Here is a 26,376-nt window from a genome sequence, read left to right as displayed (position 1 = left end):
CTGTCCTCCAGGGGGAGCTCTGACGTATTAGCCTGCCTGTCACTGTGCTGTCAGAGAATGAATGTGTACGGCTAGCCGGCTGGTAGCTTTGGAAATGTTGTCAATATCAGAATGATATCGCAGCGGGACAGAGGAGAACTTGCTCGGTTTTATACTGTCACGGATCCTAAAAAGCACCAGAAAGGGTACACTGTGTACAAAGTCACCGCAAGGGTAAGTAAACGTAGGGTGACAACAAGGATGACGCTAGCTGTTGTTAGCCGTAGCTAGCTTTGTAGCTCGAGCTGTGCTAATCAAGCTAATGTGATGCAAACGCACGTAACGTTACTTAAACCTCTTGAGGGTTGGCTGGCAGTGGCAACAGCTTTTGTAAACACAAAATATGGAGCTAACAGCCACATTCAGACTTGCTCATAATTTAAGATATTGGTTTCTCTTTACCTCCAAAGGATTTTTCTAGATGCTAACTTACATTAGCAGAATTAGCCAGAGTGATTGAACCCGACATAAAAGCTGTGTTAACCTGGCGATAACCGCTTGATGGCTAGCTAACTAGCTCGCTTAGTAAGTGTTAAGATAGGATCAAATGTTAGAGCTTTGAGCGAAATGAAATCTGTCCTCTCTCTAACATTAGCTAGAGATGTGGTTCATATTGTTATTGTATGTTTAGGCAGGGTTCGAGAAATACCTTTAGATATGTAACGCTAAATAACGTTGCAGAAGATTCTGATGAACAAATTGAGAAATGTTAAAGCCTGTGATAACTTAACAATATTCATGTCAATGGCTGAAACATCCTGTAACAATCTAACAGAGTCAGATGCTGACATACTCTGAAAATGTCTGAAGTGACGAAAAGTCAAACAGACAAAATTCAGTTGTAGTTTTGGACAATCAGACTTACAGACGTTATTAGACCTCTGTCTCCTTTCACAATATGCATCAACTCACAGATGAGGTGTTGGAATGGAGAAATAAGTCTTTTGATGATGAAATTAATAGACATATCCGATCATTTATCCATGATTCTGTCAGATGTCCAGTTACCAGCAGCCTGCTGTGATTTTACAAATATCATTAAGTTAGTAAGTGCATGCTGAGTGTCTTATTCTCTGTCTTTCATCCACCCTGCTTGTTAGGAGTGTTGGTGATGTCTCTACTCAAGACTTCCGTCATCCCACTATATAATGCACTCATTGTCACACTCAGAGCCGTGTCCTTCCTCATACTTGTGTCAGCCTCACAAGAAAGTCTGTGCAGCAAAACCACTATTAAAGTCATTCACGTGGTCCTGAGTTCTCTTCTTCTTCTTCTTCTTCTTCTTCTTTGTCTTCCTCCACACAGATAATCTCCAGGAAAAACCCAGAGGATGTCCAAGAGGTAAGACATGCGACCATTATTTCTATGTTGTGACTTTTTGAATGTGCATCGCATTGGCAGACAGTTGATTTTCTTGATAGACAAGAGTCTGATGGAATGTTTTGTAAGGAGTGTTCCCTACAGGGTAGTGTATTGATAATATTAATACGTCAATACATATCTGAATTCTGAATATTTGAAACAGCGACAATATACATATTCTGTACCAACTGCACTTTCTCCCTCTCTGTCCGAAAGTGAGTCTACTCATGCACTATGCTTTTAGTATAAGCTATCTGTGTGTTGCTCTACATTCCTTATCCACCTCTGTACACACAAGATTTTAGAATTTAGCCAAAAGCAGGTTAATTATTGCCCTCTTATTGCATGTATTTGTTTATTTAGCATCTCTTTTTGTTCAGTGTTTACTTTCTTCAAAATACTGACTGGCTATTTGTCCACGGATTGAATATGAAGGAATGCTTCTCACATCTGCACTCAAACCAACTGTTTTGTCCTCTAAAAGGTGTCACAACACATTAAGCTATTCCCCTTAAAAAAGGGATAAAAACAGACATGCATGCACTCCTACATCTGACAGACACTGAGGAATGCAGTCTAGCCTGGAAGCAGCACTCTAATGCAGCAGGCATGATGTCAATTACCGCATGTGTAGGAGAAGTGAAGGAGTTTTGTCTGGAAACACATACCGCTATTATCGAGCAGCGCTCTTGTTCGGGAGTGGTGCTCAGTCCACTTTTTCCCACAGCAGCAGGCTGGACATGCATCTCAACATTAGGGAATTTATGTTTTGTTTACTGAGTAAAGAACTGCATCATCCAGGTTTGTGCATGACTTGCATGAGTTTTATTTCACAAGATAGTGGTATGATGAGTCATTAAACTTGTTATATGAGTTGGATTGTTTCATGTATTGGCAGGGGAGCAACAGCTGACATTGATTCATTGTGGTTTCAGAGTATGGAAGGCTTTAGATAAAGTTTTTAAATATTTGAACAAAATTTAATATGATCCATTTGGTGAAGCTTCACATGATTTTAACACAAACTTATTGATGCCCTAACTCCTCTTCCTCCCTATTTTCATCTATCTGTCCTCTCTCTCTTTCCTTTTGTAGATAACAGTATGGAAGAGATACAGTGATTTCCGGAAGCTTCATCAAAATCTCTGGCAGCTGCACAAGAATGTATGTAGCCAGTCGGAGCTGTTTCCTCCCTTTGCTAGAGCCAAAGTCTTTGGTAAGGAACTGACCCCCACATTTTCCCTGTGTCAAAACATATGCCCCTTATAAAGGTAAAAATGCACAAAATGCTTGTCTTTTGTATATTATGCTTGAACTTCTCCTGTTACTGAACATTTGAAGAAAAACTGTTAAAGTGACTGTGTGGGACAAGACTATAAATCCTGAACCTTTGAACCACTGGAGAAGGACGGGTGACTCTGCCCCCTAGAGGGAGCTCAGTGTTATAATTTGACATGATCCCATCGAAGACAATCTCACTCTGTGTGTGTGCATCTTTCTATCCATGTATGCACATGCAGGTCGTTTTGATGACTCAGTAATTGAGGAAAGAAGACAGTGCTCTGAGGATCTGCTACAGTTCTCGGCTAATATCCCTGCTCTCTATAGCAGTCAGCATATCCAGGATTTCTTCAAGGTATCCAAACACATACATGCATAAACACAAACATGCCCCCTGTGAGACCGTGGACTGCAGTGTTTTTAATTCTTTTCAAGGGAGGTGAAGTCCACGACGGCTCGGAGCTCATCGGACCAGCTGAGCCCTTTTCTGACTTCCTTGCAGACAGTTTATCTGACTGCAGCTCTGACGGTAGCGTTACACACTCTCTCTGTTAATTTGCAATGACTGTTAATTCACACTTGCTTATAGATGTGTGCACATGTTTTCCAGTTCAGAGAGACATCAGCGGGGCAGATGATTTGACGATCACGTCTGAGTATGGAGGTAAAGTTTGTTCATGCATTAAAATAACCCCCACCCACATTAGAGCTCATACATTCTGTAAAATCATAGATGTCTGCATTGACCCCAGCATTGTTGTGTTTCCCAGGCCCGTCCAGTGACAGCGACCTGACCTCCCTGGCTGTAGATACAGACTCTTTGGCTGGGCTGGATGATGGCATGGCCTCAGGCCGCACCTCCCCGAACCAGCCACAGGGGGGAGCCACTAACATTAGCAGCAGCTGCAGCCCTCGCTTGCCTTCCCTGCACGACCGCCGCACGCCATCTCCCGCCTCAGTCCCGTCCACTTCAGCCCCTAACCCAGAGGTCAGCTGGCCAGGCCGGACCCCGCTCTTCTCTGGCAGTCTGAGGAAAACTAGTGGAGGCAACCCAAAGGAAGTGAAGTCAGACTACCTAGACAGAGCCAGTGAGCTCATCTGTTTGGCTGTACAGAAGGAGAAAGAGCAGGACTTCCAGGCAGCTTTCTCCTGCTATCGCAGTGGAGTGGACCTGCTACTGCAAGGAGTGCAAGGTCAGTTTAGGAGAGACATAAGTAACCTTTCTGTTAGGGTAGAAACGTTTTCCACTTTAGAGCCACTACTAAATAACAAAATTCCTTGAAGAGTTGCTTTCAAATCTTTTCTTGTGAAGGCTTTGCTCTAGTTACCCAAAGTTAGAGAAAAGTGGGAAAGTTATGCAAGTGCAGATGCATTCCTGCCAAATTCATATAGAATTCTATTTTTATTTCTTCATACTATATTTTAATGCTTCTCACCACATGTGCATCACTGACACGACAATTTAAAAAGGTCTCAAAACTCTTTAAAGCCATGGAATGGCCTATGGTTTTTAATTTGCGTGATCTTAAGTACCACAGACATTATTTCATTTATCTGACTTTTAATTTATTTTCTGTCAAAGTGACTCAGGCTCTTTTTGTCGAGAGTTTTACCTCTACATGAGACCACAAACATACTAACTATCTGCAATGTTTAACTAACAAAAATAATAATGTCTAATGTCTAATACCTGTTGACACCCTTTTCAAAAGTTCGCAGATTCTCTAGCTCTGGTTGTTTTACAGGCACCAAAAACACCAACAGACACATACGTTTATTTTTATATCATGTAAAATTAATCCCACCACAAAATATTTCCATATTCACATACAAACCGTCAGTGTGAAACAGTGGTGGAGAAATGCTTCATGAAAGTACGTGGTTAGGAGGAGAAGTAAGGTTTTTACTGCTGATGGGCAGACGGTGGATACTCATCTTAGATACTCTTAAGCTGAGTGCCGGCAGGTGGGTGGTAACTGGGGGTGAAGGCAGTGGATGGATGATTGGATCTTGTCATATAATGACATTCTCAAGTGTTGTTGAGAGTCTGTTCCAATGACCCTTACCTTCCACCCCTTTGAAGGACTCTAACCAAAAGACATCACTTTTACTTTGTGGTTTGTTAGTTTGCCACAGTAATGACATGCTGTTTTGTGAGTAAATAAAATGCCAGTACAGAAGCTTTCAATACAGTGCAGCACTACAATAACTGCTTCATAAAGACAAATTATTGATCTCTCTCAACCCTTTTTTCAGGTGAGCCCAGTCCCACGCGGCGGGAGTCAGTGAAGAAGAAGACCGCAGAGTATCTGATGCGTGCAGAACAGATATCCAGTCTGCATCTGAGAAGCAATATGGGTCAGGGGTCAACACAGACAGTGGTGAGTGGGAGGGAAATGCCACAGGCCCGTGTGATGACTTTGTTGGATTATGCAAATGTGCTTCATATGCATGCATCCGCCAGGGTCCTCAAACCACTTGAGGCGGTGTATGAGAGTGCTTTTGGTGTTTATATCACAGATGAAAACATCACAGGAAGTCTGTAATGAAAAATATTTAACTTGGCTTTTGTAACACACATTGACAGTCCACTGTCAGCGATAAACCCACTGAAAACGATGAACTGAATCTGCAGCTCCCCTCAGCTGTCCTGAGCTTTGTAGTGAGTTACTGCTCATTGTTTAGCTGTCAAGCTTCACAGTCTTGTATTGTCATTTTTGGGCACAGCAAGCAGCTGTTTTTAAAAAATCTCTAAAAGCTCACTGTACACTTATCTGCTCAGCATCAAACAGCCGACAGACACAGTTAGGGTCCACGTACCAAACAGACATCAGAGAACGAGTGCTGACGGAAGCTGACTTATATCGACTTCATCGGCAAAACGCTGCTCTTGAACACACCGCAAAGACTGCAGCTGACAGCCAACAAGAAATAATTCTCCATACCAACAGATTGCGGTAGTCTGTATTTGTCATTCAACAAAAGGAAACAGAAGATTGTGAATTAACAGACCAATGTTATGATAAAACAGGGTTTTGGGCACCACTCCTGCTCATGTAACCGCTTCTAATTGACAGGGTTCGTACGGGTGCTTGAAATCCTTGAAAGTACTTGAATTTCAATGTTGTGTTTTCAAGGTCTGGAAAGTGCTTGGATTTTAGTTTAAGTGCTTGACATTATAACTCTGTGCCTTTCACAAAATTGGGATCAGACTGGATAATTAATTTCTGAAGTTTTTGCTATTATGAAACATAATTTTAGATGTTCACAGCATAATACAGTGTACATAATTGTGATAAAAAGTGAAGAAAAAATAATGAGTTTATATATTCCTGTAGATACGTATTTTGCCCCAGCAATAAGGTGCTGGAAAATCTTAAAAATGACCCTTAAAAGTGCTTGAAAAGTGCTTGAATTTGACCTTGAAAAATGTGTACGAACCCTGAATTGAAAATATGTCTGATAAGAAAGTAGCAAATGGCAATGGTAGAAGGACAGAGGCAAAAAATTAAGAGAAACTGCTGTATGGATGAAATAACTGATGGTTCAGCGACCGCTTAGTCAATTTCCCTTTCTTTTTCAGTTTCTCTACTTGTGTGCTGCTTCCCATAGCCTAGCATAGGGCGACTAGTTCCAGAAGTGCTTGACACACCGCAACAAGTAGGACCACAGACGTTCACTAAGATTAGCTGGTTGACGTAGTGGAGCATTTAGCAGCTTCCCCTGAAAATGTTGTAGATGCTTAAAAGAGAGTGAACATTAGGGGCTTATAATGCAAGATGTTTGCCATATCAACTCACAAGTTGTTAATATGATTATTTGTGTTGAAAACTTGTGTCTGCTGCACCTAAAGGGCCAAAAAAAACAATGATCGCGGGTTAAAGGCCACAACACAAATGAATGCTTAATTTATTATATTGTTTTATTTATCTTTTTCTGAGTTAGACTCTGACACTGATTGTTTGAGTCACATGTTTCAAGTGGCCACAATACTTTATGAATGTGATGATATTTTCATGATAAAATGATCTTTCTGTCCAAGGCTTTGGGGGCACAGTGCTGCGCAACCACCAGCAGGGGAGGTCAGCAGAGTCCATCCGAGGAGCTGAGAGCTTACAGGGTGTTGGGGGTCATAGATAAGGTCAGTTTACTATCACAAGTCTTGCAACCTGTAGCCACATTTTGTGTTCACTTTAATGTTGTGTCATTTGAAATCACAATGGCTAATTTGTCTTCAAGAGAGTGAGGAAAGACACAGACAGTAATCGATCAGATTTAAAAACAAACGTTTCACTTTATTTGACTTGATGTCAGAACTTTCTCCTTGAATATCATAGCATATACAGAAGAGGAGGAAATAAATAAATAATAATGGTCCTAACAAAGTAATTACACTTATATTGGACAGCTAGTCATTGATTTAATAATTGCCCAGCTCAGATAAATGCAGGTGGTATCCATCTTCAAAGTTCTCCTTGTGTCCTTTCCTTCTTTGACCATCTCTTTCATCTAAAGCAATAAAAGATAATAGATTTACTGGATGGTACGGTAAGGACTGTGTGTGTGTGTGTGTATGCTTAGCGTCAGTTATGACTACCACAAGGTCAGTTTAGGTTGCTGGTCCTCTCAACCAGCTGCCGGGGAAGCGACTTCACCACTCAGCCATGAAATGACTTGGCAAGCAGCTCAGAGAGCGGCACACAACATTGAATCAATGATGCTCGTCCTCTGCACACACAAAACCCCAAGGAAAATGTTGACACAACACTAACATGTGTTACTCTACAGAGGTGCACGCAAAATCCTCAATATGTTAGAAACAAATCAGACACACGGAAAAAATGGAAATAACTGGAAAGTGCGCCATGCAGAAATGGCTCGGCTTTCCTCTCCTCTTCCTCCTCCTCCTTCCTCCTTTCACTTTTAATGGGGACAGAGGGGACAGATGGAGAGAGCTCCTCACCCTACTGCCCCCCTCGCTGCCCCTCTTCTCCACCTCCCCCCTTCCCTGATGTTTGTGTCTTAATTATATTAGCGCCCTGGCTAGCACCGCCACTCTGTTTACTCACAGCTCCATTCATATCCATTTAGCCTGCACCTGTTTGGTCCCCACCAGGGTCACATGGAGAGAACGCACCCACAAAACATACGCGCGCACTCGGCGACGCACAAACACAAACCTGCTCACACACATATGCTCAAGCTCTCCCCAGAGACAGCGAGGGAGCAGAAGAGCAATGGAGATGTCAGAGGATAGGAGGGAGGAAATAGAGATGTTAGGAAGAGACGGAGGGAGAGAGTAGAGGAGGGTGAAACAAAAGAGGAACTTACAGATGAATAGGGATTCAGACATTTCACTGTTCACAATTACTGTGTCTGCTCTGAGGTATTGGACAGCTCCGTAGTGAAATATTTTTAAGAAACACATGTGGTCCAAAATGTTCAAATTTAGCACCGCAGATCTCTATAGAGACCTTTGTGCATCTGAAATGTGAACGTAAATATGAATGATCAGCCGTGTGGTTAGCCAATTGCTCATATATCCCTTTGTGTGTATCGGGGCTTCAATCATCAGAATCTAAAGATAGTGGATTTATAATAATTTGAAGAAAAAAAAGAATGATGATCTCTAGTACGTTTGATCATACTAGTACGTTTGATCATACATCATACATCATACTAGAGAAAATGGACCCAATGACAATTTACTTAAAGATGACATTATCAAAAAGGCTTTTTATTAATTATCTTCTGGCAATTAAACCATCATTTGCAAACTAATCAATTCAGGTGTAATGTATCTTTTTACACCTTTCCTTTTTTTGTGTGTGGGTTTCTTCCCCTTTTTTTGCTCTTTCAGTCCTGTAGATTTCTTTTAGTTATTATGTTGGATGCATGATATATATGGAGCTGATGAATTCGAGCCAGTAATACTAAAAATGTATTATTAATTGATTTCATTGACTTAACAAGCACAGCATGTACAGACAAAGGTACTTACAGAGGTACACGTGATTTTTTTTATTCTCATTCTAAACATGTCTAATACTGATGCTTTGAAAATGTAGGTCAGGTCGACTGCCATCACAAAGCGTCAGTATTTGACCAGTTGCGAATGAGACTCAAAAATCAACTTTTTTACAAATTGGACCTTTTTAAAGTTGGTTTGCAATCTGTCTATAAACACAGAGAGGGTTTGCAATTCAAGTTCCACTAGGGTTCAGAGAAGAGGAAAAAAGCCTACCAGTTTTAACTCTACAAATCTAATCATCCATCTTTCCTCACTACATCTAACTTACTCTCAGGTGTCCATAAACAACAGGTTATCAATAAAATAAAATAATGTGAAATGTATTGTTATGTTATCTGTATTTGCTATGTGTGAAGCAAGTGATAATCAATTATCTGTATCTTCTGAAAGAAATCCATATTGTGCAGCTCTAATTGTTATGTGGCTGGGACTTCGGTTCGGTCCGCACAGCAGGAGTCGGCGTGTTAATGCCAATTTTTCCCGTATAATTTAGGGACCTACATTTATCTTGCCGTGACCCTCATGTGTGCCCTGACCCCGTCGTTGGAAAAACACTGCTCTGGAGGACACGAGCACTACATCATCTTAGACTGTGTATGTCTGTTCATACCTGGCAATTAATGGCACTCTTCCATCACAGGTTCTTTTGGTCATGGACAAGAGAACACAAGAGACGTTCATCCTGAAAGTAAGTGTAATGCGTGTGTGTGTGTGTGTCTGTGTGTCGTCCTGACTGTAAGTGTGAGTGTGAAGTGTGCCAGAAGCCCCTGTGTGTGACCGGTGTAATTGATTCTAATGGGCCTGTCCCTGTCAGCTCCTCTGCTCTCAGGTGTGAGACGTGTGCCAGATGCCAACGCACAGCGCAGGCACAGATGACTACACACACACGTGCGCACACACAAACATGCATATCTACACACACAGAGAGACACACACACACACACACACACACACACACACACACACACACTCTTGTGGCCAATGTGAACTTTACGTGTAGCGCTGATAGATTTGTGTGGCTCTGTTAAAGTCACGCGCTGTATGTGGCTTGATGAATCCAGTGACTTTGGGTTGCCATGGGGCATAGCTGGCACCTCTTTAATGGGAGGTTTCTCCTTCGCCACGCTCCCTCACTTTTTTTTTTTTTTTTTTACTTATTCCACACACAAATTAAAACATTCACCTTCCTTCACCTCATCTCCTGCCCTCCTAATTTGGGTTAATATTCCTTTTCCCCTTTTTCTCCTAAAATACTCACTCTTTCTTCCTTTCATACTCCACCTCTAATTTCTCACCTCCTTCTCCTCCTGTCTTGTCACAGGGTCTGAGGAAGAGTAGTGACTGCGGGCGGACTAAGAGGACCGTCATGCCTCACTCTTTGCCCCACATGGTGCAGCTGAGGAAGTTCATCCTCTCCGAAGACGCGGTTTTCCTTTTGCTGCAGTATGCCGAAGGTAAGACATCTCATGTCCCTCCGTCCCCCTCTTTTGTCTTCTTTACCTCCAACTGTCTTTTCCCCTCCTTTCGCCCGATCCCTCCTCCTCTCTTCTCTCTGCCCTTGTTCCAGACAGATGTTTGATAGAGATGGGTGTGTGTCACAGGTCATTATTCTGAATACCAGGTGGCGCCATGCTTCATTAGCTATGCCAACACCTGGGCCTCCTTACATCCCACTCACTCTAGGATGTGTGTGTCGCTCGTGTGTGTGGGTGAGTGCGTACAATGAAACGCAGCCATATTTTTTAATGCCCTGTAACCTATTCAATCTGGCGCACTCTATAACCACCCTGCGCTAATATTAGTGGACAGTATTGAATATCATATGGGGCTGTTCAACATGATCTAATAAAGCCAAGCACAGTTTCACTCCAGTTACATCCCAGCTCTGTGATTGAGAAAGCCCAGGGTTGCTCCTTATGCTTCTTTAGTGCGCTGATGGGTTGAATGAGGATAGACAGGCAGACGGAGGGAGGCAGTGACCTGAGTGACATTGGACAAAACAACATGTGGATGGTTTTACTTTCTAAGCCATCGAGCTGCCCCGCTATCATTATCATCACTGAGAACTCCCTATCCATTCTCATCACACACAACAGATGCTGGCTTCCAATTGCTCACACTACAGCTGTGTGTGTATCTCTATATCTGCGTGTGTGTGTAAGACAGAGAGAAGTCAAAATGCTAACATTACACTGGGAACCTAAAACACACACACACACACACACACACACACACACACACACACACACACACACACACACACACACACACACACACACACCCCAGCAGCCTCATTTCGCCTAATTGGCTTCAGTCATAACTGTTTTTGTTTGCCTTGGTTAATCATTCCTAAGTGGAAACTAATGACCCTTTTATCCAAATAGTCCAGTGACTAAGGAGGCCCAGAAACCAAAGTCAGGAACTAAACAAAACATCTCTAATGCTTTTTTGCAAAATCTGAAGAACTTCTAGTATTAGGTCAATTTGAGCGATTGCAGAAAATAATTGGGTTTCGATGCAATTTTAGGGATTCGTCGATTTATCTGCCAAACATTAGAATGTTGATTGTTATCAAACTAATGACAGTTAAGATAACATTCCCCAGTAGTAGGTGCAGATGTCTATCTGATCAGTTTTTGCGGTGGCACGTTCACAAGCTGCTGACTTGTGACATCCCTGCCATCAGTTTATAAGGCTACTGAAAATTCTTATTATTAGGTTCGTAGCTGTATAGCATGCTAAAAATGCTTTTGAAGTATTAACTTTATTGAAAAGAACAATACATTAAAAGTGTTGTCATACATTTGTACAGGGCTGTAAACTAACTTTTTGGCTCACCTGCCAAGGGGACCGGTAAATGAAAGAATCTACCGGCCAAGTAAATTTTTTACCGGCCAAATAATAAATTGCCTCTTTTTGTTGCATATACATCTGTTTCAGTACTTTTCATGGAGATAACAGTATTATATACCAATACATGCTTAGAAAAGAGGCCAAAGTATTATTTAGAAATACATTTTAATATTATTAATTAAATTTCATAACATTGCAAATTGATAACTTGAACAGTGCAAAACTTTGACAAAGGAAACACTCATTAATTAACTGTCAGGCTCTGTAATAGACTTGTCAGTGGCGACTGTACCATAATAACATTTACACTGGATTTGATAGACCCATGGTTTTACACGTTTTGTGACGTGACAACTGTTCTCATATTAAGCCACTTGATTATCATACTGAAACCTAATTGAAGGAAGTCGTTTAGAAATTATGCACAACATAAGTACAACTTCCCTCAGCTCATGAGTTAGAGGTGTCGTCATTGCTGCGCTCGAATCACAGTCACTGCGCCAAACTTATAAAGAGCAGTGACGCGCACGCTACGTTGCTTCTGAGGGGAACTATTTTCTACAGCGGTGACGTCGGGGGAGCTACTTCAGTGCGACACAAAACAAATAGCCGGGTTAGCACTAACGTTTGTTACCGTCATAATTTATCACTTTACAGCTACTACAATGTTTTGCTATATCATGCATAATTTATTGCAAGAGCACGACCATCGGGACAAACATTTACCCGCCCCGTGGCATGTATCCCTCCAAAATTAAGTCGCCAGGGGAATATTTTAGTCACATTTGGCGAGTGGCGACCGCTAGTTTACAGCCCTGCATTTGTAAGATCAACTTGTGCCCTCTCAAATCCTTTAAAAACAGTCAGGTCATTTTCTTATAAAGTATAAAGAAGATTTCTCTCCCTGGCGCCAGGGCTTGTTTACTCAAGTAGTGTACTGTACTTAACAAAAACATTATCAACTAAAAGAAAAAAAACATCAGTATCGGCATCAGATATTCCCTAAACGTTTCATGGACAGAAGTGTAAGATATCCACCTCTAAAAAATCAGTAGTTTCTGGTTATTTGTTTGCTTGATGCTCAAAGCCCACAGGGTTGAATGGGAAACTAGACATTCAACTAATGGTGTTTGGCCAGTCACCAACTTTCACTACTCTGAAGCAGGAGCTTTTTTAAGACAACAGAAACTACGGCCTAGGTACTACATTTCGATCAAGGTTCCCCATATTGAAACAGGTCAGTTTTAAAAAACATTCCTGGTAATGTTCCAGCAGTGGAAGTGTGCTTTGATTATCCAATTGCACAGCTTTCTCTCTAACTCCTCAGTGGTCCTCTCAATACATAGGTTTACTGCTGTTTTGACTGTGTCCCTAATGCTCTGTTTCCTTCATTTTTAGGTGGGAAGCTGTGGTCTCACATAGCAAAATACCTTCGTAATTCCAGCCCAGAGGAGAGCTTTGACATCCCTTTCATCCAGAAGAGCCATACAGCGGCTGTACACACTCCACAACACACTGTACCACACCTGGATGTAGGTTCAGCCAGTTCTGGTTCTGGGCCGGCCACTTTTTCCGATTCTGTCTCAGGGCTGAAGAAAAAAGGGGAGAACCTCATCACGTCTCCTCAGAAAGTTGCTCTTCCCCCCAGACTTACTGAGCAAATTAGGGCCCAGCCGGACTCAGGAGCCACTTCAGAAGAAGAGTGCACCAACAGTTATTTGACTCTTTGCAATGAGTATGAACAGGAGAAGGTAGAACCAGATGCACTAGAGGAAGAGGAAGAGAGGAGTGAAACGGAAATGCTGTCACTGGAAGTGCCCATTGGGACGACCACCACTTCCTCACGTAGCCGCTCGCTGCTTAGCAACGACAGCCTCTCTTCGCCCATCAGCTCTCAGGAACTTGGCTTTTTCACAGAGTCGTCCGACAAAAGCGGCCACACTCTTGACAATGAGCAATACCGGGGTGAAGGACAGGACCACAGTGAAGTCTTCAGTCCTTTGCCATCCCCTGCTGTGCCTCTGTCTTTGGACCAGTCCAAGCACACGCCAATGGAGTTCTTCCGTATTGACAGCAAAGACAGTGCAAGCGAGGTGGCCTGTATCGACTTAGGAGAGCGGCGTCCCTCTCTAAAGCCTGTCCCTGTCTTTTCTGCATCTGACCTGGGCTCAGACGTCACCGAAGATCTTCCTGAGGAGGTCAAGGGTCACAGCTCGGAGTTTTGGGGCTTAGACTGTAGTGATAAAGGCTCCAATGAATCAGTGCCAGTCATCTCATTTAAAGATGCAGTAATTGAGGATGAGGGTCACCCACCAGACCTTTTGGTCAACCTGCCTGTAATGGGTGGGACTGTGGAATTTTTACAGGAGGAACTGGAGACTTCAGGAGTATGTCTGGGCCTCGAGGCCACAGCCTCTCCACAGAAGTTTATCCAGCCTGATGTCTTACAGCTTCACAGCCAGCCTGAGGATGAGGAGGACCTGGTACTGGAGCAGGAGCTGTCATCTTTGTGTACAGCTTCTGCAACTTGTGACACCAGTGTTGCATCTTCCTCTCCCTTCAACTCACTGTGGGATGACTGCAGCTTGGCGTTTGGGCAAGAGGCCTCTGACAAAATGGTGGTTCAGCTCACATGCCAAAATAATGACCTTCCCCTTGACCTTCCAGTTACTGACTCGCTTAATGAGAAACTAGAGGCCAGTGCAAAAGTAAATACAGACTTGGTTCCAGACCAAAGTGGCAACCGGACAGGATCTGTCCGAGCCACAAACGGGACTGAGGCCTGTGCAGTGGTAGATACTTTATTAGGACTTGATGGTGAATCATCAAGACTTATTAGTAATACAGGTGGCAGCGAATTTGATAAAGAAGTATCGCGGCTGTTCGCAGAGCTGGACGAGCTGTCGTTGGCTGCATCCCAAGCTCGTATCCCAGAGGAGTTTGTACGATGCTGGGCCTCGGAGATGGTGACAGCCCTGGATTCTCTGCACCAAGAGGGCATCATCTGTCGAGACCTGAACCCCAGCAACATCCTGCTCGACCACCAAGGTAAGACCACCATGATTCCCACGGTGTTTTCTCATGACAAATGGCTGGCGACAAGAATTCGTGTGAGGAACAGTTTTGTTCTGTACAACCCCAAAAATAACTCTTAACGTTTAAAGATTGTACAAGATTATTACATACAGAAATGACCCAACTTTAAATGTCACTTTATGGTTGAGATAATGTCGATAATGGATATACCAAAGTTATAAGTGCTCAACACTTGCTTGCCTGTCAAGTTGACTCTTTGAGACTTTGGAGGCAGGGACAGTGGCTGATGTCGCCTTTCTTGTCCTGGTCTGTCATTAGTCTCATGATCATGATCATAGTATTGGTAAAAAATTGCCCCAAGTTTGATAGCTTGTGTCGTGTGGGTTAGCACATCTTCAGATTGTCTTCTGAATACTTTAATCTCAACTTCCATAAAACATCAATTAGAAATGCATGCACTAAACAGAGGCTGCAGCCTTGAGCAATAATTTCAGGACTATTAGTTGGTCTGTTGAGAGGTTTGCCATAGGCATTTCAGATGTAAGTAGTTCAATAAAGACCTAATAAAAATTCTATAGACCCTTGGCAACATCTGCTCATATTTCACTTCCAGCAAATATAAGATGACATCCTACTGAAGCTGTGGTACTTTATGGATGTAAAATATTTTGCTCTCCAGCAGAAAATGAAAAGCTTGACATATAAAGTTAAGAAATCTGCTTATTGCTTTCTTAGAGCAGATCGTATTTATGGAACTGTCTCTGTCCGTCAACCATGATGTGATGTATTTACTGAAACGAAGGCTTTTCCAGAGGAGAAAGTGTTGTTTTACCAGGAGGTCACAGATTCCCCCTCAACTTCTTCTTTTGTCGTCCTACAATCATCTCTCTCCACCTCGTTATCAACAAGCGTCTAATTAGCTGAGTGGCTGTTTTCGTCTCCCCGGCGGTAATTATTGTTCTAAAGGGCCCATCAACGGCGTAGTGTGGTGCATCAGTCTGGCTAGCCCAGGCTAATGGCCACGGCTACCTAATGACACCATTAGTTCTAATGATAGCGTTAACGGGTAGCCGCTAAACAGGAGTAATCGCAGGGGCTGTGTGCTTGAAAAGCTCGCGAAGGGATGTGGAGAGGCAGAAAGGAGCGGAGGAAGGAAGTGCTCCAAAGGTGAGTAAACAGTTTGAAAAGTCAGAGTGACACTTGACTGTGTGTGGTCGGCGAGAGACGGAGCACAAGGCAAATGTTCCGAACTGTAAACTTAACACTTTCTCTTCTCTTCCTGTCTCCTTAGGTCATGTTCAACTTACCTACTTTTGTAGCTGGAGCGACGTGGAGGAGTCCTGTAACAAAGAGGCCATCGCCAATATGTACTGTGCACCAGGTGAGACACGCATACACACGCCACACACACTTTATGTTCTCTGGTTTGTATTAAGCACTCATTCTTAATTAATTGGGAACCTCATTTTGTGTGTTTGCGTGTCAGTCGGGAGGTTTATGTGGGGTTAATTCTATGCAGGCATGCACGGCCATAAGTAGGCCACTTTCCCATGGTCACAAAACCCTCATTCATAGCCAGGCATGAATAATCCAAGTGTACACAAACCGCTCTTGACAGTAGAAGCAGATGAACACTGATTTCCTCTAATCTTGGAGATGGACAGAGATCCATATGCAAAGGTGCTTTTTCCATTCTGTTCGTCTAATCTTTTGCGGTTAACAGAACCACATCTAAAGGACACAAACCCTCATCATGGCAACCGTATTCCAAATTATAATAACGCTCGGAATAAAATTTTGAAGATGAATTAGAAATATCTGTTCATTTTTTTCCTCCTCTTGCCGTCATTGTGTTGAAACGGTGGATCAAGTTGTAGCTCTCTCCTTGTCCTGTAGAGTGTGCCGTTGTGCAACAGTGAGCCAGTGGTGCGGTAACCCCATATGTTGCCCCCAGCAGGCTTGTGGCAGCTCTGGCATGCTGTTTACAAGCTGCCTAAAACAAACTGCTGCTAGACTACAGCACCGTGTCCCTACTTAGCACTTCTGTGTGTGCGTGTGTGTATGTGTGCACATGCATTTCACATCTATAGGCGGATACTTTCCAGTATGTTGCCTCTTCAAGCACACGGCTTCTTGTCTGGCTTATGTATGATGCGTTTAATTATGTGATTCTTAATATGCAGGATTGATAAGTGTTGGTTAAAACACTCTGAGACGTACACAGAGGCCCTCACACGCGTTCGCTCTCCCACGCACTCATATTATCACTCATATTCATCCTCTCTCGAGCCAGGAAGGTCACTTCAGATTTAAATCCTCCTTGTGACTAGAACATACAGTATGCCACTGTTGTAATAAATCTGAAAGCAACAAATGCTCTATCTAATATCCAAAGTGTGCATTTTTATTCCCTTAGCAACAGCTTGTTTAAAAGCCTACTAATGGAAATAGAAGCTCGTAGAGGCATATAGTGGCCAGCAGTAGATGACCTAAAGACACAGGAGTAAAGCTCAGCTCAAGGAGCTTTATGCATAATGTAGCGTAAAATGTAAGTGCTGAACCGAGACATGTTTGCCACTTAAGTCACTGTTTAGTTAATGCAGTAATTTTCTTGCTAATAGAAGCAGTGAGAGATGTTTTACACTATTCTAAGAGCATGTATGGTTGGTTTGAAAGGTAAAATTAATCCGCTAAAAAAACTTGTCTATTTATTAATACATTTGTTATTCAAATTCAAGATATAATATGTAACATTTCTGCATTAACCACTAGAACTTTTTAATATATTTTACATTATCGTAAACATTTCTAACAACAATCAAACACAAAAAAAGTCTTGATTTTGTTCAAGATAATGTTGCATTTCATTTGGTCGACTACTATCAACGATAAAGTTCCACATCACATATTTGATTATTTTTGAGAACTGCTGTCCTCAAATGTCATATTGCTTCCAAGCATCAGGCAAAAAACTGAAAGATATTCACTTTAAAATGACATGAAACTGAACAAGTTAAACAAATACTCAGATTTGAGAAGCTTTAAGCAGCTTTTGGTTTCTTTCCTTCACAAGTGATTGTCATTGAATACATCTACATGTTAAAGGTGCAATATATAGTTTTGAAAAATACATTTAAACTTAGAAAGGCAAGACTGACAATATTAAGAAGGTAACATTACAAACTAAGAAATATTTATTTGTTAAACACTATTTTCATAACTGAATAGGAAAAGTGGCTATAGGGAAAGTTTCTGTAAATACTAACAAAGTTAAACAGAAACATGATTGACCATTTGTTTCTTCGGTTTTTTTCAGTCATGAAAAGCAATCAGTACAAATCTTCCCAAAAACTACACTGTGCACCCATTAATTAAATACATTTTAAGCACTGTATAATGTAGAATGTTTGTTTTAAAGACTAATTCAAGTATCATAAAGTATACAGGAGGAGGAACTTGACTCTATGTATTAGTTGTAAGTCATTTACAGCAGCTCCTGACACAATAAAAATCATTACAGTGGTGCTCATTGAATCACATTTAGGTGGCGTTTATATTCAGCTCACACAAATAATGCGAAGATGAGAAGATGCTCATTAAAAAGTGTTAAATGTTGGGGATGAAAGCCCGGAGCTGAACTGACCTCAGCCCAGGTGAGAAAGGTCTCGTTAGTTAAACGACTGTTGATCCCATGCGGATCAATGGCTGTAATACATACTAGCAGCCAGCAGGGGGTGTGTTATGCTTTTGTTGAGTGATGGTACCACTTCTACATCCTTTGACTGACTGCTAATCGACCACTGGCACTTTTTCTCTTTTTCTAATGTGTCTCTTAAGTCCACCCTCATTTGTTATAGTTGTAAATTCAGGCATACACTTACTACAAAGTGATGACTGTCACCTATTCTGCATTCTTATGTTTACCCGCAAACCATCCATATGGTCAACGCATGTATCTGCAGATGCATGTGCTTTTGAAACGCACACACACTCTAACGCAGAGGTTAGTGAGTGTGTGTCTCCCCTGCCCTTGTTATGTATTGCTGTTTATCCAGACAGGGTCAGCTCCAGCGATGGCTTCATTCCTGATGACAGATTTATGACTGTTTGCCAGAAAGCTAGCAGGGGGCCTGCTGTGACCGTGTGTGTGTGTGTGTGTGTGTGTGTGTGTGTGTGTGTGTGTGTAAGAAGGAGAGAAACATGTTTTTAAAACGCACACACTCACACCCAAATAACACGGGAGTGGACTTGGAAAATACTGTGGCAGGGTTTCAATCTATTTATTCTGCACTTCTGCTTATTTACATTCTCACTGTGTCGTCATTATTCATAAACATCGGCCGGCTGACGTTTTGTTCTCTATTAAGGAAAAAAAAGCAAGCCGAGTGTGTGTGACTCCACCTAGTTTGAGCAGAAATGGGAATTGTTGATTGTTCTGCTGAGAGGGAAGCAATGCCAAAACCGATTGTCTTCAGTGTCTAAGAAAAGGGAAATTCAATATTCTTCCCCTCTGAGGTAACAAGCCGGTTACGGAGGACTTCATCAGAAAACACGCTGTTTGCTTTCGCTGCTTTGTTTTTTTTTCTTCAACCTGCTGGTTCACGGTGTGATCTCATGGAAGATAAAATGTAGTTCCCTTTTTTAACAGAGCTGTCATCTCATTGTTTTGAAAAGCTTTTCAAGTAAGCACCCTAAAAGTACTTCTGCTTCGTTTATTTGAATATGTTTTATCTTCCCTCATGAAGATCCATCATAGTCTTGTTTTAGGTTTGTTTTTTGAATAGCAAGACACACACACACACACACGCACACACACACACGCGCGCGCGCACAAGTCTTGGAACATCACACTCGGATCCCTCCTTACTTCCTACCTGCGTACACTTCACTTCCTCTTTCAACAATGACTGTCGGTTAAGTTTTTAGGGAAGTCGGTCTAAGAGGAGAACAGAGAAAGTTCCTTATGGCCCCTGGGGGAGAGGAGATGGAGTGTGATTAAGATACAAAGCAGGAGGGAACTGCAGTTGCTGAGGGGAAAGGGAAGAAGAAGAGGCCAGGAGGTGAACACGCTGTATTGTTGCATCTGAACTTCTCGGTATCCTTTTGTTTTCTTTGCCCTCGCGTGATTTACTCTAAAGTTTTTTTTTCAAGCGCTGTTCAAGAAATAAAATTGAGGGTATGGTTAAACATGTACACATCTCACAGTGTAACAGTGCAGTTTGAATGACCCATGGCCTGTGGATGCAGTTAATTCTCCCTTCCCATCCTCTCTCCTCTCGATCTCCCTTTCTCCCTGCCTCGCTCTGACAGAGCGGTAAGTGTAGCCAGCTCCACTGTACTCTCCCTGCAGCTCCTTAGACATTAATCCATTGTGATGACATCGACCTTGCTCTGAGACGTGTGCGCGCGTGTTTATGTGTGTGTGTGTGTGTGTCCAGTATTTTCCCTCCAGCTCATAACTGCGCAGGTATCACTAGTCCGTTCAATGACGATCTTCTCTCCTTGGCTGTCAAAACAGTAGTCCTGGGGAGCCCTGAAGACCGGTTGCTCAGTTGGCTGTGCAAGTGTGTGTTTGTGCGTGTGTATACGAACCACGCAGTGCGTATCATAGCCCTCTCTAACCTTAGCTGCAAGAGAGCTGCGCGAGCCCCCTGGAGTTCCCGGCAGCCTCCAGGAGACGAGGGGGTCTTTGTCTCTTGTGCTCCCCCAGCTGAGGAGCCTGGTCTCTGGGCACACACAGCCGTGACCCCGGGACCCGGCCCTCTGGAGAGAGCAGAGCAGAGGGAAGCTGAGTGGCACAAGAGGCCATCTGGTACCCAGTGAAGCTAGCACACACACTCTCCTCTATCGCACATACACTTTTGACTTTAGCAAAAAGAGCATCACTCAGTTTCTGTGTCTTACTTAAACACAGTCCTGACAGGCTGGTTGTGGACCTTAATGTCGCAGAACGTGGTTCTAGATTGAAAGTGGATGAGCTACCAATGAAATATTCACCTTGAGAGGGTTTTTGGCAGTCTTTACACATGTGTTTTAAAGATTGACTCAATGTAAGATTGACCACAAAACCAAAGAAGAGCCTTTTAGAAAAGGAAGAGAGATGGTAAATGTCTGTGAAATAAAAACCTTCATGTCAGACTGTCACCAGTGGCTGTGTTAGGACTGCAACAGTTTGTCACTCTAATAATCAGTGAACGTTTTTATAAACATTCACTTTTTATGTGGTAATCGTATTTTAAGCTGCTTTTCTTTATATTATTGTAAACTGAAAATCATAAAATCAAACGGTGTAAATTATGAAAATAATCAGCAGATGAATCAATAAAAATAATCTTCTGTTGTGTTGTTTTGTGTTCAGTAGCAAAAACAGAAAATGTCCAGGTAAAGAAAACTGAACAAAAATGTTACACTCTCTGTTCTCAGTTGCTCCTGCTTTACATTTCTTGGTGTGTATGTGCGAGTGCGTGTGTCTCGCGAGCGTGTGTTTGTGTTCGAGGTCAGGTCATGCAGATGGTGTGAAGTTGCAGCAGACGGTTTCCTCAATTTAACTGCTTTTTTATTATGCAAATCGCCCTTTTATGAGACACACACTTGTTTGTGTGCGTCTGTGTGCGACTGTGTCCGTGTGTTTTTGTGCTCATTTTTGGAATTGATTGTGTCAATTCAATGAAACATTAAATAATCCAAGATGTCAGGCTGAAACTGTGTTTAATGTTGAGGGCGCAAAAGCAGGATACCTTAAATGGTGCAATCATGGAAGAGGTCTTTTGCGTTTAGCCTCAAAGCTTATTTTCTTATTTTCCATCCAACACTAGTTGATTATTTGTCCTCAACACATACGCTGTTTCTCTTCTCACTAATTTATTGATTAATTCAGTGTTTTCTCCCTTGTTTCAGAGGTGGGTGGTATCAGCGAGGAGACGGCAGCTTGCGATTGGTGGAGCTTGGGCGCCATCCTGTTTGAGCTCCTGACAGGCACGGTGAGTCAAAAAGTAAAAAAAAAAATTTTATCTTTGTTGCTAAGGTGTTGTGGGATGTCTGTAGGTGTCTTGGCTTTCAACTCTCTCACACTCTTTATGGTCGTGCCAGGTTGTGTGCGATTGTGCGTGCGTCTCCCTATGTGTTTGAGTTTGTTTGTGTTGTGTGTGTGTGTGTGTGTGTGTGAGGTGCGTCTTGGCTGCCGTCTCTTACTCTGGTTCTCGGGGAGTGCCAGGGGTGTCGGTGTGACTTTCTCCCCCAGCCTGAGCTCCATCTGCTGGGCCAGGGGGTCAGCTCTCCCCGGGCTCTCTTTGCTGGCTCCTGGAGTAGCGCTGGGCTCTTTGAGCACGCCGATCCGAGGTCGGCGTGGAAGGTGAAGACCGGGGCAGCTCTCGAGGTGCTGGAACTCGGCTGGTCCAGGATCAGGGCTGTGCGAGGGACAGTCTTTTAAGACAAGCTTGGGAGGAAGGGAAGAGGCTTTTTTGTTTGGAAGACAACAGATATGCTGTGCGTGTACACATGCTAATTATAACTTGCCGCTCTCTTGAAGGACAAACACTCGCACGCACACGACATCCAGTGCAGGTGCAGAGCGTCCCGTCAATTTTTTATTGTCTGTCAAATTTGAATAAATGCTAACTGATTGCCAGTGGGCATATTTTCATATCAGCTATCAGTGGTTCCCGTCAGTGGCCCAAGCATTGAGCAGGGGTGTTAGGTTAGTGCTATTATGCTCAACAATACACACCCACTTACCTGGAAAAAACAAGTCAGTCACACAGATGTCTCCTTTGATGATTATGTCTGGGTACAGGCCTGGCAAGGATACACACACGCAGGCACACACAGTGTCTCTTGATCCTTGCAGGATAAGATCTTGCCTGGAGCAGTCTTGACTGCGGCTAGGAACCCAGCCAGAACTCCTGCAGCACGTATCAGGAGAGACAGAGAGAGGCAACCGACCTAACTGATGGAGAAATCACACAGGGTCTCTCAACACAACACACAGGCAGTTGACTTTTCTCTTACCGCGCACATCCTGTCGTAGCATCTTCAATTTGTCCGTCTAGATTCACTGAAAGATGTGCTGCTGCAACATGCGGTGATTACCGTCATTATTGTCAATTATTCTAACAATGGGGCTATGTTCTGCGGTTGGAAAAGCACTTGCAGGTCTTGTGCTCCCGTTCTCTCACTTGTGAGATTTTTTTATTTATTTTGCAACAATTTCTTGTAATTGACAGTTTGAACTGGTCATAATTTACTCTAAAAACAAACTGCTGCTTCACCGTTCGCCCTTCCAGTAACGTCAGTTGGTATAATCGATGTATAATGTATAAACATGTCATTCTTTCTCTGACTCACACAGCAGTTCCAAGAAGAGCAAACAGTAGTTGAATCACTACCTTGTTGTAGTTGGGGCGATCAGTGTTGTTTCAGGTGCTCGGGCTCTTTGGTGTCCTCCTATTTGTCCAGTCCCGGTGCTCTCATGTCGACCTTTGCTCTGCGGGTGTCAGTGTGTCTGTCTGTCAGGGTTTCTTTTGTTTACGTTGATAGTTATCTATTCTTTCCACCCCTCCTTCCCTCTGTACAGTCACTGCTGCGGTGCCATCCAGCAGGAATTGGTCGCCACACTGCGCTCAACATCCCAGAGTCTGTTTCAGAGGAGGCCAGATCTCTGCTGGAGCAGGTGAGAGGGAGTCCAGTGTGTTGATATTTTAACAGTCATTTCATGAACAGGAATTAATTGAGCGGCCTAATCAAAAACAATTTGTGGATAATTTTGTATAACAATCTATTCTTAACAAATGTTGCATCAAGAAAATTGAACACAACTAATTCACTGCTTTTTAAAATGAGGATTGGTGCGTGATGATACTGTTAAAGCAAAAATCTGTTGAATTTTGATGTTTTAAAGTTACCAGCATCTTTCACTGGATTTTAAACGTAGATCTTATAAAAATACGTATATGTAATATTTAGAACCCAATTGTTGACAGGTCTTTAGAAGTGGAAAAATATGTGCAATGCATAATTTCCTACAAAAGCAATAGCGGTCTGTTTGAAATGAACACACCAGAAGAACTGGGTTGGCATGACTTGCTACAATGACTTAAAAGATACATCCAAAAAGCACTGTCTAACAGTGTGCAAGTAAAAATCATCCCAGTGCTAAAAACGCCATCTTCATGTTACAAATAATATGTAGCACTTCTGCATAAAATGTCTAAAAAACAACTAGACCTTTGTTATAGTAGAAAATGTAACTGCACATTACAGCAACTTGGACTGCAGCAACTGTAGTTGGTCCACTTGTTAGCATTGCATTTCCACTGCTTACTTGCTGTACTAATAATGGGAATTGTAATCTGTACTTTCCCCAGTAAACACACTGACATCTTCAATTCTTGAAGTCCCTCCTGACTGGCTGGCTGTGCTCTTCTTAGGTTATAGCCTACTACAGGGTGTACTGTACATGTAAGGCTACTTGTGTGTGTCACTGTGTAAAATCAGCCCTGACTTCTGGGAAATTTAGAGAAGGAAGGAAGGAAGTCGACAAACAAGATGTTATGTGTTGCTGCAAAGTGTCATTTTAGAGTTCCAGTGGCTCTCGACTGTAAATGTATGTCTGTACTTCAGCTCACTAGATAAAAAAGCTGCTAATGGTTGCTTGTTGGATTAAAAATGTGTCTTGGTCTCTGTCTTATCCTCCTGTGCAGCTACTCCAGTACAACCCAATGGAGAGACTTGGGGCAGGTGTCGGAGGTGTGGATGATATCAAATCACACCCTTTTTTTGCCAGGGTGGACTGGCCAAAATAGACGCTGTGCATTGTGGGACTGCGGAAAAACCAGAGTTGCATGTTGGGAGACTGGCTGTCCTGAAACGAACTCCTTTTCAAACCGATCACACAAACACAGTAAATACAATTAATGCATTTCTGCATACATATTCCCATTCTGCGTCCGGCCATTCAGTCCCCATGTACTTCGTTTTTGTATGGAATTTGCCAAGAAGCAGTATTACCTTCCTCATAAATCGCTCATGTCTTTATCTCACAGAGGGTTTACTGTGTAACGTTTTTGGTGCAGGGAACACTTAACAACAACGTGTGGTGCAATAATTTCTACAGTGAGTGATGATCCACTACAACATTGTTGCTGTTACACTCCTCGTACAGTAGCTGTAAGCCAAAATGACACGACTGAGAGGTGACATTTTTTTGTGTTTTTTACTGCATCCACTGAGTACTGCATGTTTCCCATTCACACTGACATAGACTCAAGTCACCTTTCATAAGACCCATGTGTAATACACACAATTTGTATCCACCTATTACACTTCTGTCATTCCTCATGGAGCCCATTGAGATTAGCTGTGAGTGGGACAGGTTGAGCTTTTTATTTGATGTGGGGTTTGCAGCGCCATGAGATCTCATTTCCTACAACTTTCTCCCCCCCAACCCCTTTTACTGCCAACCAGCCCATGTGCGGTAACAGAGATGGACACTATGCAAGGTTAATGAACAAAATATTTTGAGGTAGAGAGTTTGTTATTAAGTGAAGAATTTAGGCATGTTATGATTAAATTATTTAATAAAAGTATACCTGTAAAAGGGTGTGGACAGTGAGTGCGTTTCATGCGCTCATTCATTCAAGGGAGAAAGAAAGAATAACGAAGGTGAGGCTTGAACCACACATTTAAAACCAGCCCTTTAAACAGATCCTTTTTTTAATTTTTTTTTATGAATATCAGAGGAAACTCTCTGCACTGAACAACACTGCATATTCTGCATGTGAGAATATAATTTATGTGATATATTTAATGCGATGAAAAAAACCCTATCGAACAATAAATAATGAAACGTCATGTAAATATACTTTTTTGAAGGATGTTGTGCTGAGTGAGAGGTACACCCAGGTCTGGAAGCTTTGATCATGTCCCAACATGTCAATCACTTACTGCCTCATCAATCAAATCCTTTTTTTTTTTTTTTTTTTAATCTCATTGTGTTTGTTTTTGCTAACACGCCACACAGATCCTAATGCTGATTTTCAATAATATCAATAACGACTGACTCATGTGGTAATCGTTCTCATGGGTACATTACAGGCCATATATCGCTTCCTGAGCATATATCAAACACATCATTAACAATACATGTAGATAATCGACACTTGTAGATTTGATGCTGCACTCTGTTGCATTTCACTACGGATTAATACACGTTTAACTGACAGATTCTGTAAATCACCAGGTCCATATTCCACATATTAACCCCTTTTTTTGGACATTAACATCACAGTGAGATCCGATTTCCTGTTTTCTATTGAATGCTCACTTTCTGTCTGTGCTGTACGTCTCTACTGGTCTGTCAGTGCACTCTGGATAACAATAAAAAAATACCTGGATCAGTTCATGCAGTGACGCTTATTTTTGTAGCTTTACTGATGGTGTGTAAGGAGCTGAGAGTGTGTTTGCTTTGAGGCTACAGCCTGTCTTATCAGCAGGACTGATGATACTCCTAGAAAGCCACTGTCACTCCCACTGAGTGTCACTGTGACAGTAATATGAGCCAGCACACACACACACATAGCATGAGAAGTCCCAAGCACTCATTGATACACATGAGCCCCTTCGCAGAACAGTTATTCTATAACCAGTGTCCGGTCTTAAAAATGTCTCGGGTGATTTTAAAATAAATTTGAGAAATGGTACAAAAGCAGTTGTGCTCGTGTAAAGTTGAGTTTCAATAAAGCAAGCGTGGGGCAGAAGGGTTCATGCAGGTGCACAGA

General features: G+C 42.4%; 1 protein-coding gene across 2 annotated transcripts; it reads left to right on the top strand.

Annotated features, from left to right (window-relative positions):
• The first annotated feature begins 31 nt into the window (after nt 1-31).
• rps6kc1 (ribosomal protein S6 kinase polypeptide 1) lies at nt 32-26,000 on the top strand. Of its 2 annotated transcripts, none has more exons than XM_030405807.1 (16): nt 32-213; nt 1,345-1,380; nt 2,497-2,617; nt 2,922-3,037; nt 3,118-3,211; nt 3,293-3,346; nt 3,453-3,875; nt 4,939-5,063; nt 6,725-6,823; nt 9,354-9,401; nt 10,035-10,167; nt 12,965-14,614; nt 15,894-15,983; nt 21,500-21,582; nt 23,175-23,270; nt 24,301-26,000. In XM_030405807.1, the coding sequence occupies exons 1-16, from the start codon at nt 112-114 to the stop codon at nt 24,400-24,402; spliced, it is 3,372 nt and encodes a 1,123-aa protein (XP_030261667.1). In that variant the 5' UTR covers nt 32-111; the 3' UTR covers nt 24,403-26,000. The 2 variants fall into 2 exon arrangements, with proteins under 2 accessions (XP_030261667.1, XP_030261668.1); XM_030405808.1 differs by lacking the exon at nt 24,301-26,000 and adding an exon at nt 23,965-24,276.
• Nucleotides 26,001-26,376: the final 376 nt, after the last annotated feature.

The sequence above is a fragment of the Sparus aurata genome, chromosome 22 (assembly GCF_900880675.1).
Source record: "Sparus aurata chromosome 22, fSpaAur1.1, whole genome shotgun sequence".
NCBI lineage: Eukaryota > Metazoa > Chordata > Actinopteri > Spariformes > Sparidae > Sparus > Sparus aurata.
Note: the sequence above shows the minus strand (reverse complement) of the source record. Positions and strands in the feature narration are given on the sequence as shown.

Coding starts and splice junctions, on each gene's coding strand:
- rps6kc1 (XM_030405807.1), top strand. CDS start 112: ATGATATCGCAGCGGGACAGAGGAGAACTTGCTCGGTTTTATACTGTC. Junction 10,168..12,964: donor TTTGCTGCAGTATGCCGAAG/GTAAGACATCTC, acceptor CTTCATTTTTAG/GTGGGAAGCTGTGGTCTCAC. Junction 14,615..15,893: donor CATCCTGCTCGACCACCAAG/GTAAGACCACCA, acceptor CTGTCTCCTTAG/GTCATGTTCAACTTACCTAC.